Source organism: Chamaea fasciata, unplaced genomic scaffold (assembly GCF_029207755.1).
Source record: "Chamaea fasciata isolate MVZ Bird 193981 ecotype frontalis unplaced genomic scaffold, bChaFas1.0.hap1 SCAF_4, whole genome shotgun sequence".
NCBI classification, from domain to species: domain Eukaryota; kingdom Metazoa; phylum Chordata; class Aves; order Passeriformes; family Sylviidae; genus Chamaea; species Chamaea fasciata.
This window is the reverse complement of record NW_027094089.1, coordinates 26,626,268-26,642,442: the sequence shown is the minus strand read 5'-3', so window position 1 is coordinate 26,642,442 and position 16,175 is coordinate 26,626,268. Positions and strand designations below refer to the sequence as shown.

The following is a 16,175-nucleotide window of genomic DNA, read 5'->3' as shown; positions in this document are numbered from 1 at the left end:
TTTCAAGAACATCACAAAGAAACAACCACAATCTTAATCTTTTGGACTAAACCTGCTCCATAACCAAAACAAAACCCAGTGCTTACGATTCCAGTCATGAATGCTTCTGGAATAATGACAGCATTAATTTTGAAAGAAGTTATATAATATACATTTATACAGAACAGTCTTGAGTTATATCCATCCTTTGCTCTTCAACTGCCAACACTGTCTTGTGTAGAAAGAAAAAAAAACTCAGCTTTTATTGAAAGACTTTGCATGTGCAAAGCTCACCGAACTTATTAAACTTCAGAAGTTTAAACAGGATAGTAGATACAAAATTACCATCAAAGATCAATCATAACCTCTAAAGCTGCAGCTGATTTCAAACATTCCTTTTGACAGATTCCTAGTCAAGTAAGTTTTCAGAAGTATGAACACTTCAAATCTCCTCTATTTATAGGGAAGTTTGTAATAGGTTCAACTGGAGACATGAAAACCATTTTAAATAGACATCACAAGATGCATCTGTAGTTTAAAGGTCAAATTTATTAGGAGATTAAGAGATGTATTTTACATGGACTATAAATACAGCACAGCTGACTTTATTCACAGTCACACAGCCAATGCCAACCTATTTTGTAGACACTCTTGTTCTTTCGCTCCAAGAAAAATTTGCACCATAAGACTTGGATTTAGGTTTTGGCATCTTCTTCTCTTCAACATCGTAACTCCAGCCTAGAGGTTATGGGGTAATGGCAGAGTGAGACAAGAAACAACAAGAATTATATTCTCAGCATGCAATATACAAGAAATGCAACTTAAAGGTTTTAACTTTAATGGCACCCACTAATCTGTTATAGTTGGCAATGGAGAATAATGAAATGCCATAAATGTGGCAAATGACCATTCTGTGACATGGCAAGACCTCACCATATTACAGACCTCCATGCAAAAAATTTGACAGCCATCAATGAAAAGCTCAACAGGGAAGCCTAACTGTCCTGGAAGTTCATGGCTCCACAATTGCATAGCATAAAGAAGCACTGATGCTCTGTGTATATTGGTACAGGAAATGAAAAAGGTAAGAAAAAAACATGACATAAAATAACATACAAGATGAATCTCAAAGGCTGGGAGACAATGGAGACCTTAGAAAGCTATTTAAAAAAAGAAGGGTGGGAGGACCAAAAAACCCGAAAAGCAAAGAAAAAACTTCAACATTAGAAAGGAGTTTAATACTTAACATTTTTTATAAGAACATAAAAAATTAGGAGTAAAAAGAAAAGGGAATGAAGTGATAGAAGACAAGTAAATTATGTGATAGTTAAGCAAGAGAAATGCTTAAGAATGTCAGAAAAGAGGAGGTGGAGACATTAGTGTTTATGTAAATCGAAATGCAAATCGACTGCAGCCTCCAGGTGCCTGGAAAGTTGCCAGGGCAGCACTCAGTATTCCGAAGTTTGGTATCTTTAGCTGCAATATTTCACTCAAAGTTGAGATACTTCAGTTGAAGCCAGAAGTGGTTAAATATGCAGATTTTAAGTGATACTTATAAGACAATACTTTTCTTCCTTAGTTTTAAAACTGAAAGTTGCACGCCCCAAAATCCTTAACATATATCTGAATTTTTATACTTAAGGTGCTCTCAGTAAACAGCCGAGATACACCTACATATCAAAATGTTCTGTAAGATACACAAGTTGTCTTGTCACTGTCTCAATTTTGTGTATTCACAAATGTCACACAAACATTTTCCATGTTTATTAGTCTCAACCAGTGTTAATTTCCAAGTTAACTATTCTCTGAAAGAAACACTGAACAGAGATTTTAAAAACATAATCTTTCCATCTGTGAGAACACTGGCTTTTGCCTCCTGTTCTGATTAAAAATACAAGCTTTAGTAAACAGCCAGAACTAGATCCAGAGACAGATTTCAGTATTGCAACATTCAGCATTGTAACACCTAACACTGAGACACTTGGCTGCTGGAATGGAATCTACAGCCCCAAGGTATTGCTTCATCTTTTTGTACACTAGATGGAGAGCGGCCGAGTGCCTCTAAAAAAGAGACTTGCAGCTGCCAGCACAATGAATTGCACTGCCACAGATATCCAAAATGCATAAGGTTAGTTACACCTAAATAATGATTGCAAGAGGCCACCATATGTGATTAGGTTCCACACTTTGGAACAGACTCCTTCAGACCAGCACTTCGAGGTGCTCACAACAGAGAGCAGAGGTCACTTTCATAAAAATATCAGAATGCTGGGGGAAGTCAGTCTTGCCCAGAGCCCTGCCATACAAGCCAAGTAGACAGAAAGCAGATTTCACTGCCTCTGGAAGAACATCCTCACCACCTGACTAAAGGTTACTGTGGAGTAGAAAAACTCTCCATTCTTGTTACTTAAGCTGTGTGTTTTTAAACAACTGCTTCACTGATGTCAGACAGGACAAAAAAAAAATAGGTCAATTTCAATTTCTTCCAGTTAAAAATGTTTCCGCCTTGCCTAGAACTCAGACCATCCCTCAGCTGTAATATTTTGCATGGAAAGGTCTCCTATTACTGCATCCAGTGCTGCTACTCTGACATTAGAAAACACATCACAGGGGGTAGGCAGAAACATACCTTGCTTTATCTCCCTAAGTTCTTAGGTGAGAAAGAACTCTTAGATTTACCAGCTGTACCAAAATAACCTGCAATATCTACAATTTTCAGAAATTACACTCCAGATTTTCAAGGAATTCTGTCATGGAAAATTTATGTGGTTCATACAGAAGGAACAGAGAAAGTTAAGTATTTGTGTTTCTAGACTTAGGTATGTCTCAATACTATCTTGGTTAAGAAGCTAACTTCCAGTATAAATGTGTGCCTAAATTTCCAATGTCTTTTAAAAAGCAGAATTAAATAATGTAAAAATTGTATTTCCAGCTACACTTGATAGTGAAGCTATCACTACAGAAAATATCATGCATATACCATATGCATAAATAAAAATGAAAATGAAATCACAATTTAGGCAAGCTAATATTTACAGGCAATTTTGGTGCATCTCAGTTATGGTAAAGTTATGAGTTCAAGCTAAGTGAATATTGAACTACTAATATTAATACCAAGTCATAGCCTTAGTTCAGTTGATTTCATGCACAATGGAGTAATTTCTAACTCAGTGAAGACATAAACTTTCTACACTGAACAAATGCATTTTACTTGAATCTGCATTTTGAAAAGACAAAATATAACATCTACAAAGAGATGACTGAAGCAGGTCATTACATTAATTGTTTTCTCCTGTATGCTGAATTGTTCAAGAAATAACATGAACAATAAAGAAGCATAAATGTGACTATACCAGATTCTCCCAAATTTCATTTGTATTTGTTCATGAAACAGTAAATGCACTAATAAAATTGCACAGATTATCCAATGCAAATATGATATTTATACTTTCTTAGATAACAGAACTTATTTTTCAATAAAACTACAACTACTAAGTCAGAAAATTTTCCATTAAAAGAGGAACAGACAAATTAGATTTCAGCCTTAACCATTAAAAAGTGAGAATAAATTGCACATTAAATTATTTAATTTCTTAGATATATAGGTTAATGGACTTACCATGTTTGTGGTACACAATATCAACCATCTAACAATTTTGCATGACTTGGTCTGACCAACGAACTTTACTATTTACCCCAGACTAAATGCAGTTGAAAGCGGCAGACCACAAGGAAGACTTCTGAAGAATCTTATGCCTCATGTGCATTATTCCTGGTTTTATTTCAATGTAATTAATCTTCTTCACATCCATAGGGACTAAGCATCAAACTTAACTTTTTAAGGAAAATGGAGTTGATTTAAAAGAAAAAAAAAAAAAAAGAAAAAGAAAAGAGAGCAGCAAAAAATTCATGCTAACACAAAAAAGGACTGCTGAATATTCTAAAGGCTGAGACTGTGGTACTGTTTGTGGTTCCATCATTCTGTCAGCAACTACAAGCCTAACTAAGTTTACAGATACATTCCCTTTGATATAAAATTGGCTAAAATATTATTAAGTGATGATACTGGCTTTTCTACTGTTTTTCTCACAAGTAAGAATAACCATCAAGCCTATGTGTTTAGACTCTAATGCTGGGCAGAGTTAGGCATAACATCCTAAGTTCACAGGTTCCTCATGGGGAACAGTGAGGGGATGTGCTGATCTCCTCTCTGGTGAACAGTGACAGGACACAAAGAATGGAATCAAACTGCGTCTGGGGAAATCCAGACTCAACAATAGGAAAAACTTATTCACTGACAGAGTGTGGGCATGGGAACAGCTCCCCAGGGAGGTGACCAGGACACCAAGCCTCTCAGAGTTCAGCGAGCATCTGGGTGATGCTTTTAGTCACACAGTTTGCTTTTAGGTAGTCCTGCCAGGACTTGTGAGTTGGGACTTGATGATCCTCCTGGGTTCCCTTTACAGTAAATCTAAGCTGCAACATAGTAGTAATTTAATTTTTGTTTTTCTGATTATCAAACATACACAAGAACTGTGACAGTTTCCCTTAGTAAGAACTGAGATTCTCATGTTAAGCCTTTGGGCAAAGATCACACTGCCGCGCAGCTAGGAACACCACACCTGGAATACACCTGAAGTATTAACTTTCCTCCAGAACCTGAGCAAGGTCTCATTCAGCTCTCATTCAAAACAGAGATACTTGCAAAAGCATTTTATTATTAACATGACATCATCATCATCATCATCATCATCATCATCATCATCGTCATCATCATCATCATGGCTGAAACACCTTTCTAGACTAGAGAGTGGAAAGTCTAGATTCAATGCCTTCAGCACCCCTGGAAATATCCCCCCTTCCCATTTACCTCCTCCTCAACCAGAACACTAGTGGTCTACCAATTCTTCAGAACAGAGGGAAGGTACTTTATCCTATACTTATTCTGTTGTTAGTACTTTGAGTTCAAGATTGCCTATGGAAGGATGAACCCCTCATAGCCCACAGATATAATACGTACCATTTTTTTCAGCAAAAGCAATGGCATCTTCTTTAGAAGAGAAAGTAAGAACCATGTTGGATAAAGGATCAGCTCTGTAAGTAATCAGATGACAATTTTTAGACATATTGGAAATAGAAAAAAATTATCTCTCTGTCTCAAATGTTAAATGCTGTATTACACACAGCTCACTGTGTGTAATATCAACTCACTCTGTGTAATCACCAACTCACAAACTATTTTTAAAATAGTTTTTAAAAGATTTTAAAAAATGATTTTCAGGGTCAACACTTACTTTCTGCAAAGTCTTGTTTTACTCCTTCAGTGTGTTAAACTTCCCTCACAACTACTTACAAAAATTAATTGGGTTGTTATACAAACACGTCTAACCACTCGCTGAGGTTATAGTAAGTGGTCTGCACGACTCTTTAATTTAAATCTGTAAAATCCCTCCCTTTTTGTAAGATCAGGTGGTTTAAGGTAATTCTGAACATTTCAAGGAGGCCAAGAGTCTGAAGAGCAGCTAGGGGAAGAATAATCTCAGACAGAAAAGAGCAGAATACTGAAGTGAGCAGAGAAGGAATTAACCAGAAACTGAAAAGTACATTAAAAAATATTGAGAATTCTGCTTTGGCTGAGGTCACATGACCCCCATAATTTATTCCAACACAGCAAGTAGAACACAGGCCTCAAGTGAAAATGAAGCTCCAAAATACAATATGCTACCTAACTAATTACATAGTGGTCAGTTTTAGATGACCAGCTATTCCTCGACTGCATGAATGAAATACCATAAAGGTTTTTGAAATAAATTAAAAAATCAGTTAAAACACAAAATTGCCTTATTTCTTGCTATAAAAGCTCAATTTAAGAACAATGACAAAGGATGGCAAAAAACCAAACCAAAACAAAACGAGTTCAGACTCTTAAAGAAATAAGATACTGGTTATAGCAATACAAAGACAGATAAAACCTCCCTGAGACTATACCACCTATAAGCCTGGGAGACAACTGGAAAGACAAGACTAAATTGCAACAAACTGTTGAAGGAACTGCCTCTCAACAGTTCTCTCTTTGAACCTAGAAGGATAAATGAAGAGAAAAGACTGAAGATACACTGAACTCTCTACAATAAAGGACAAAGCCTGTGACTGGTGAAGGGGGAGGGGAAAAGGGGGAATCTCGCTTCCAGCAAAGACAACAGTGTAATTTTATCTGATGTACACATGAAAAAACGGAGTTCACTATATATCCAATATATTCCCCAGAAAAAAATCAGAAACAAACAAACAAAAACCACAAACCAATCAACAAACAAAAAAAACCCAAGATAAAGACAGAAATTACACTGTCGCAAGTCACTGTGATAGGCTCTCTTAAGACATTTAAAGATTTCTCTTATGACAGCAGTTAAGTGAATTAGGAACTAAGAATTAGTTGATGACATGACCAGTGGAGAATCAAGTAGCCCAGTGTACTGCAATATTGTGACAACTTCTGCTTATCATTATACTCTTCCATGACTGGAGTTAGAAAAATCTTTTCAACACTGCTAAAAATGAACAAAGAAGCTTTAGGTCTGAAGTGTAGTTCAGTACTGCAAATATGGCAAAAGCCTTCCAGGAGAGAGGCAGTTGGGAAATGACAATTGTGTAGCAATTATTAGTTCTGTTTTATGTGGAATCATCTTTCATTTCATCTAAATACATTTCTGATATATTTAAATAAATGAGCTATCCATGTGAGAAAACTGGATTTCAGGATGTCCGGCATGATGTCCTGATAGTGTCAGCAGTACACTGCTGCAGAATTTCCTATGCCTATCCCCATTATTCTATCAGTCACTGATCTATAACTGGATAATTTTCACTGAAAATAAGCTCAAATAGCCAAGAAATAACAAATGCAAAAAACCTCCAGCCCCAAATAAGACTGCAAAATGACAGAAATATAGGAAAGACTTACAGGTAAGTAAGTATATTGAGTTCAGAGAAAAAAGGGCTTTAATATGTAGACCCTAAGGAGCTCTAACCCACTAATCCCATTACACCATTCAAAAAGTAAATGGAAAACTGTCCAAGAAACGTTCTTTGCAGAAATTAAATCTTGAGAGAAGAAACTTTTCCTAGGTATTTTTGGGTGTTGAATGGCAACATGAGAGCGTACACTAACAGTTTTTACAAGAATGCCTTAAAAATGAACGGATACAAACTAATTTACAAAACCTTTAACCTAGCAGCATCAATTCTCAACAGTTCAATTTTTATCTTACCTGAAGTTTGCTTAACCTGAGAAATTTCTTTCCCTGTCCCAAAATAAAAACATTATGTAAAGCCTTCTCAAATTTTTATGAGAAATCAATGCAACAGGAAGACTTGATTTTCAGAGTCACTTTGAACTAAATTTCTGGATACTTTTATTTTATATATATAAAAAAACCAATTTCTTTCATTGGATTTAGAATGTTAATACATCTCAAAAAATGCATCCTCAAATTATTTTGTGTTAAGGATTTTAAAACTTTTTTTTTTCATAGAATTTTGTATTCTTTGATGATATGTGCTAATATGATTGTAGCCAGATATTTTCAGTACACAATGTATTCCTTCCGAAGTCTGAAAAATCATCTCTAGTGTTTGATTTTGGTTTATGTCTAGTAATTAACTATACTGAATATGCCTCAGAGGAAACAGCTTCAAATCAAAATTACAATATTGTCAGAAAAATGGCTGGCATAGCTCTCAGAGTCTACAGGAATTCTGACCACACTGTGAAATGCAGGTACTGTATTCATATAAGAAAAAAAAAGAATTAAAAATCAGATGCATACAAGTTGTAATTACATCTCCAAATTACAGTATATTTAGCGAAGGGTAGCGCCTTTCTGGATTTTTCATGTGTTTAAAAGGTTTTAATGCTAATATTGACAATATTTTAACAAATAGAGTAAAATACTTTAAATAGCTGGGCTTGTTGTGGTTTTTTTATTAGTTATGACTATTCATTTTAAATCTTCAGGATAAAAAAATCCAGAAGAATTGTTCTTTTTGTTTAGAAGTTGCAACTGTGATCTGAGAATGATGTACTACTTTATGCAACTAATGACCTTCTAGCCCTGATGCTGCCACACAGTAACATCACCACAGTGTAATCATCGAAATGTCTGGTTGTTAACATCTCTTTCAAACTCTTCCAGATGACGCTGTGAGCTTTAAAAATCTGCTTATAAACTTAAGAGATCATAAATCATACCACAAACAAACCCAACCACTGGGTTGTAAGTACAACAGTAAGTACTGTGGCAACACTATCAGATTTACAGGTAGAAAGGATACTTCAAATACAGATTACTACTGAGAGCCAAAGAGAGAAAAGTATTTTCAAATTCAGTAAGTACTCACGTAGATGCCCAGCCCATTAAAGGGTTCTCCCAGCGCTCCCTGGTATCAAATTCCATCTTCCATTTCTTTGTATTGTTAGCTCCTGACTGCATTGCATTACGTGCTGGAACGAAAATGTGAACTTTTCTGGTTTTGATGTGCTCATCTGGGACACCAGTTAAAGTAGTGATATCCTAAAAAAAACATAATGAGACTTGTTTAAAAGCGTTCATAAGAGACTTGTAAAATAATACTGGTTACGTTTTTTATATAATTTCATGTTTTATTTTTAAAGTTACAAAAGCTGAAAAAAATTTTAGAAAAATACATTACAATTTCAGCTGAACACAACTGAAGGTGATATATGTTAGGGCTGCTATCATTGTGCTTCATCTGGCTGTTAGGTTTTGCTTGGATCAGTTACCTGAACTTGCTCATCTCCCATCTACAAAACAGCTAGATCCAGAGGAGGGACAGGATATTTCCCTCCAAACCTTCTCTGTCCACAGCTGCTAAGTCAGGACTGCTTCAACTTGCACCAACTAAAGCAAATGTAGAAAAGTGCAAATGCTTTCTTCCTTCAGAAAAATATTAGGGTGCAGACTGAAACATTGAAAAATTCCAAAATTTCACATTAGCATTAGGAGCCCAAACCTCATATGAACAGGACTATTCACCACTATTCACTTGCCAGCCAAGTACGTGCAGCAGTGTAAGTGCTTTCCCTTGGGCTTAACTCTGTATATTGTTAAGAGACACCAACACCAGCGCTGACTCGAGAAGCAATCCTTAGCATGAAAGAAGAGGCAGAAGGTATTATACTTTGCACAATATAATGCTGATGGTTTGAAACTGCAGAGAAAGTACTAGAATTCAGCTCTTATCTCTATAATTATTGTTAATTAATAACCATTAGTTATTAAATAAAGCTGACCCCTCTTCATATTTCAAGTAATGACTCAGCATTTGACAATCAGTTCTTCTGTTGATGTTCAAGATCAAGAGAGGGACATTTGATACTGGTAACATTCTTCAGTATATTTGTGAAGGACAAAATGATTTAAGAGATTCCAACCTCCAGAGAAAAAAAAAGATTTGTAACATTGTACATAATCAATAGTAGGATGCCCTCCTCTGCTAGGGAGGGTTGAGCCTTCCAAATAAACCTAACAAAGATAAATTGTTCAAACCAGCCTAAAAATATTAACTGACTTTAACAAAGCAAAAGATAGGGAAAAACCTCAAAAGAATTGCTGTGAAAAATTACCCTCAGCAGCATCTGATATAATTAAAGTGAACATTCTTGCTAAAAACTAAACAGTAATTATGCAAAATTAACCTGTCAGTTCACCCTAGTAAAGACTGAAATCAAACATCAAATCCATCTCTAAGGAGGATATATTGAACTACTCCTGTTCCTTACACACTTAAAAGGCCAGTGGGAGCTCCTCAGTCTCCCACCCTGCCTTCCCCTGCCCTCCCCTTCTCTCTCTCCAGGAACAAGCAGTAAACTGGTAAGAGACCAGAAAACTGCAGCAAAACTTTGGGCATATTGAACTCATCTTGACAGTATTACCACAACTTGAATGAAAGAGAAGTTTAAATAGAACACTGTCGTTTTACATAAATACCTACTAACTTTATGGGATTTTGCTTTGTGGTAAACTTGAAACTTCTGATGCAGTCACCAGATCACCCTTTGAAATGCTGCAGTTCTCATTTTCAATTTTAATTCAGAAAATTTGGAAGATCAGTCCCTTAAAACTATAAAAGGGAGGAAGCTTAAAGCATTTGACTTGCATTTGCAATTAGGACAGCAGGGGCAACAAACAAGCATCCACACTAGCTTTCCAACTTGGACATTTCTACCTAAACTACCACAAGAAAGTATCTTAACAATTCCATTATAAATGCTTTCATTAGGACTGAATTATGCTTATTTTTAATATGAGTCTAGCAGTGATACAAAAGAGAAGCAGTACCAGCTACTGGAATGTTGCAACACCTATGTAAAAATCCCTTCTGACAGAGTGGCATTTCTCATTGCTGAAGCCTGAACTGCAGTTTAGGAAGGAATTTGCTTAAATTTTTCTGATTTGAATTGGCAAAGTGCTTTGTTTAACAAAAAAGGAGTTTTTACCTGCAGTTAAGTTTGGTGGGGATTCAATGTTTCAGCTTGCTTATTTATACAAATAGGCTGAAATATTAGCCTTTCTTTCTCTATTAAAAGAACATGAGAAAATGTAGTAATATTCACAAAAAAATCTTTTTCTGCTTTTAAACAATACAGTATCTGCAAAAATGCTGGGGTTGTTATCATCAAATACTTTCAGATATGTAAACTTCAAAATAACTCAAAAAAAGATTTTTTTTTTTACTATTATTACTCTCAGGAACTCTTAAGTCCATGATGAATTTTATGCTTCAGATTTAAAAGTTTTTGAATTCTTTGAGAATCATCTGGCACTGCTAAAATAAAAAATAACATTATGGATGTATACTATTTTCTCTTTTGAAGACTTAACACCAGAAAATCATAAAAATACTACGCAGTGCATACAGAATGCAATCTAAACAGAGGGTTAAAATCAGCAAATGCTACATTTATGAGATAACCATAGTAAAGAAATGCCTAGACTTGTTTATCTGGATGAAAGTAAAACCAAAACCCCAGACAAACCCTTCAAGCCATGTTTTTTTGGGCACTCAGTTGGCTCTAAATCAAGGTTATTTCACTAGTAATATAGGATTAATCCCCTAAAAATATTTTCAAACTGAAAATTAAAACCTGTTTGCCTTCCAAAACTGAAATATCTACATGGTGTTGCTAACTCTTCACACTTACATTCATTATAGCTAGACTTTCCATGCCTTCTGGGAATCTAGCAATCATTTATTGATATCTTCCCCATTTTAAGAGCTGGCAATTGAACAGACAGTTGTTAGGACAATGAGTTTCTGGTTGCTGAAGCTCAAGTTGTCCTGACATAAAATCACTGATTTTGCTTGCTGTAGACATGTAAGGTACTGTAGCATAGCTGAGCTGTTGCCAAAGATATGGAATAAAAAGGCTTGGCATCTATCACATACTTGACACCTAAAGAGCACAGAAGCTCTAAGATTCCTATTCCCTGTAGGCGCACTCTTAGTCTAGACAAACTGATTTCTCACACTTTTAAAATGCATTACAACACTCTATTGTGATCATTTCATCCACACAGCTCCAGCTAGTGACAGAAGAACCTGTCCTTTAAGCGACATTTCAATGGGCTAAAGCTCCCGCTCCAAGATGCCATTAAAACAATATAATACTTGAAAAGAACTATGCTGCATTGGGTTGAACTCTTTACTGGGTCTTCAGTGCTTTGTTCTGAGTTTAAGTTCTCATTGAAACTACCTGTGAACCAACTTTCCAAAACAAAGATATTTTTGACAGCTGGTTTCACATGACTATCTTTTTTTTTTAAGTGTTCCTTAATGAATTTTGCTGTATTAACATTTTAAGATACTAGTGAGGTGTTCAGCATTCAAAATCTTAAAGATATTAGATGACAATACAAAAGATTAGAGATTTGAACTGTACATGTTTACTAAAAATTAATAACCATGTTTCACATTTTTGAAACAGACTGCCACCTACAAGGTGCATTCTGACATTCTGTTTTTCTGAATATATCTATTATTTGAATAGTAAACTCTGATTTTTTTTTGTAACTCAAGAAAATTTTAATACTAATTTTGAGGTATTTTGTTTCTTCTTGGAATAAGCTCAAAGGGACAAAACACTTTTTTTTTAAACAGAAGAAACCGCACAAAATTTCAAACAAACATAGGGGTTTTTCTCTATTACAACTTACATTATTTAAGAATGTTTGTCATGGTGGAAGCCTGCTGAAGCTGTTCTGGAAAGGGTAGTAAAAAAGGAAATGTGCTATGCAGCAATAAGAAAAACTGATTCACAGAGGCAGTGTCAATGAAAGCACTATTCAGCATGAAGATGACTTTAAAAGGAAACGAGAATTTCCTTCTTTTAAGTACTCCACTAATAGCAGAAATTCCAAAGGGGACAAGAAATGGAACTCTCTAATTAAAGGAGAGAGACAAAATGATTCAAAGTAGCTCTGAAAACAAATGGTTTTGAATAGATGGGTCAGGTGTCCATAAAGGTGCCATGTTTCTTCTATGGCATTTCTTTCACCATGAAGACAGAAACTGTACATAACCACTATTAAGTACCTACAGTTTAGCACTCCTTTTTTTTCTTTTTTTTTTTTTCTTTCTTTTTTTTTTTTTTTTAATAAAGGAAACAGGGAACAAGCAATGGGAAGTTGATGTCAAAACACAGAAAAACCTCCCAGCAAGCTTCCAGCAACCACCCAGGATTTAGAGTCTTGCTAGCCGCTCTCTTTTCAATACTAGAATTTCACACATTTCAATGACCATTATGACTTCAAAGAATCAAATTTTCATCATTGTCCGTCATCTGCCGGTTGATTTGTATAAAGGAGTTCTTCTGCATGCATTCCAGACAAAGGGGTCCTTACTTTCGTGGCTATATATCAAGTTTAAAAGTTCTATTTGTGACAGTTGTGTCTGTGGTAAATTAGGGTAACACTGAAGGAGTGCAGCTGCTCCACAGGAACCTCCTTTTTGGCATCATTTCACTTAAATAAAAACTGAATAATTAGCTTCTGCCTTTATTAAACCACAAAAATGCCACTGGCCTTAGCAATTACTTCCGGTTGCCCCACCTACTTAACCTCAACAGTTTTACACTTGTTAGAATGGAGAGAAAGTAGAAGTTTTCTGTACTTTATAAGAGTTTACAACAGCTTGCTCTCTTCCCCACTTCCAGCCTGTTTTACCGGACTAACTACGTAAAGTTTTGCTATAAATTCATGTTGCAATTCACTTTATTTAGAAGTTGGTTATATCAAAAGCACAGAACATCTTGCATAATACCCACAAAGTAGCGCTGTGCAAAAAGTTTTTTATTGTATATGCTCAGCTGCTTTACTGTAAGTCAGGAACAGAACATTTATGTTTCTACATTTCAATACAGTATTTTTAAAGTAAATGCAAGAGACCAGAATCTGCTATGTAAACTGCAAATGGAAAAATCGAGCAGAAGGAACTAAACGTGGTCAGACAACATTTATCTAACAGCTACAGACAAAGCAAGGGGAAAAAGCATATTTGCCCTTAGGAAACTTTGTATCACACAGGATACAGTTTTTTTTCAGGCTTCACAATTATTTTGCATTATCATAGTAAACGGAGAACCACATGGTATTACTCATATTCTCCCATGTAGCCATCCTGCAGAATGATTAATAAAGAAGCTGAAAAAAGCACCTAAAACTCTGCATTTTTAAAAAGAAAACCAAACATTGTAAACAGGAAACAGAATTTGGTAATAACAAAAAATTCATGAAAGCTTCCATTTTAAAGAAAATCTCTCTTCACACGCAGTTTTGTAAAAAGCTAAAGGGAAACTGAAAATGGAGAAAAGTAGGTCTAACAGAAGCAGAAACCATCACATTACTGGAATCAAGCTAAGTCCACCTTAATACTTTTTAGATTGCTGACTGCCACTATGCAAAGGAAGTGTCAGCATCCAAAACAAGCACTGGTAGCTTCAGCATTTCTATTCATCAGTTTGTATTTCATAGCTGAGGCAACACTAAAGCAACCATGATGTCTAAGCATTCACTGCAGTTGCAAAAACCCCTTGAGAACTTCCCTGGTGTCCTACTTCAAAAGCTCACAACACTTTCACAATATTTTACATGCTTAATATTATTCTATACTTGCTTACAGAGTAAGAGATATTACAAATAAAATGGCATAACATATTCCGCACACAATTAAACCAGCATCTCTTTGAATCTGTGATTTGGGAAAAACACTAGGAAAGAGCAAACAGGAGTAATGACTGAAACATGACTTCACAGTAATGAGTGAAGTAATATCCTTCTTACCAGTCTTCTTTCACGACTTTAGAACACTTCACTAGAAGTCTGCAATACATCCCCAAATTTTCTAGTCATATCTCTTCCAAAAGTCACATAAAATTGGTATTTATAAAAGTGATTACTGTCAAGTTATGGGAAGAGTTCCTGAGCTGCGCTTTTGTCAGTTTAAACTACAACACCGAAAAGAAAAACAAAAATCTATGATTTGCACTTCTCAGTACCCTGATAAGTATCAAAACAGAGAGGCACTTTTGTTGACACACTTGTAAACATATCAACCATTTAGCCTGCATTCTGGTGCAACATTTTACAAACCTAAAAATGAATCAGTTGAAACACCTAAGTCCCACTTTCAAAACAGATAGATTATTTCTTGTTCAGTATCATTTTTCTGCCAAGAAACAACTGCAAGAAACAAAAAGGTACTATTTATTAATACTGTATTTTTTCCTGTAAGAGTACGTCTTAGCTGTGTAGATATCATCTATGTAAATAAAAAGATGTTAAAAAGAAAGGAAATCAAATAGCTGGCCTTACACTTCAGTTTCTCTATATAACTGTATTAAGAAAATCATTATTAAATAGAGGAAAGCTGGGCAGTCAGGGACAAAGAGTATATTTCCTAAGAACTGATGCTGACGCTCGTAAGAGACTTCAGTGTAGATGCGACGTTCTTCTAATTGATAAAATAACAAACAGCATGATTATCTTAAACAAGCTGGAAAAAAAGTCTGAATTACAGAAGATCTTGAAATTTACTTTTTCTTCTAACTCAACAATATTTAGAGAAAGTATACTTTCAAGAACTCATTCAAAGCATATGTAAGCAAATCTTTTACCTGCACACACAGACAAGTGGCTAGGTCTTTTTGTGAGGCCTTTTAAAAATACAGTTTGCCATAGTGCACATATTTCAAGCACCCTACTAGAAATTCACAATGCTCAGATTAAAAAACATGCAAGAAAATCAATTAGTGAAGAAAAAGACTACAGCCACAGTTTTAGATGACAGACTTTCAAATCAAAGAAGAGGCAGTCTCAGTTTACCTGCATTTAGAAAATGAAAGAGGGTAACCAAACAATTGAAACAATCTGATTTATCTTAAGAGTAATTTACATTATGGCAACACTTCCCTGCTGTACTACCATATGCAACTGCTCTTACAGACACTATTTCTCAATGGAAAACAAGAGAACAGGCAGGAAAGAGCTTTGAAAGAAAGCAGACAGAAGTACTAGCAAAGAGAGACAACCTAGGATGAACTTTGTACCTATTCCCCCAGTTAGTTCAATTTTGTATATAGTATTAAATAAATAGCATATTGTAGTTTACTTGTAGTTCAGTGACGGTATGGTTTTCAAGCATAATTTATTCAGTTTACAGTTCTAATTATTTATAATACAATCCTAGCATAAGTCACTGTAAAGCAGACAGTGTCTTGCAAAGCTAAACACAGTGTATCAATAATATCTTGGTGAATTATTCATTACTGATGATTTATGCACAAAATGCAGTTTCGATCATGGACACCAAGAGCCTTAACCAGCAGTTCAGGATAAGGTCTTCATATCTGAAGCAAAAGCCAGGCTACTCTCATGCACTGGAAAAAATTTCTGTATTTTTCTGTGTTTGTGATGCCATTTTAATAAAGTACTTACTTTTAACATTCACTAAAAAATATGAGTGTTTACAAAATAAAATGTAAGCATATGAATTAGATGAATTTTTAAAGGTTAGTGTTTCTCAGGAATAAGAAAATTAAAAATTATAATGTACTTTATGACCATTTCAAAACCTTACAAAGCTTCTTTTAAAGTAAAGAAAATCTCCAAAGAAGGCTT

The 16,175-nt window shown here is 35.1% G+C and overlaps 1 protein-coding gene across 1 annotated transcript in view; it reads right to left on the bottom strand.

Moving 5' to 3' along the window:
- Positions 1–508: 508 nt before the first annotated feature.
- Positions 509–16,175, bottom strand: part of NDUFS4 (NADH:ubiquinone oxidoreductase subunit S4) — a 47,989-nt gene continuing 32,322 nt past the window's right edge. Inside the window, exons 3-5 of the mRNA XM_066181143.1 lie at positions 8,380–8,552; positions 5,000–5,073; positions 509–717 (exon numbers count right to left, since the gene is read on the bottom strand). Coding sequence (XP_066037240.1) covers positions 614–717; positions 5,000–5,073; positions 8,380–8,552 — 351 coding nt within the window. The 3' untranslated portion in view covers positions 509–613. The remainder of the gene's footprint in view (positions 718–4,999; positions 5,074–8,379; positions 8,553–16,175) is intronic.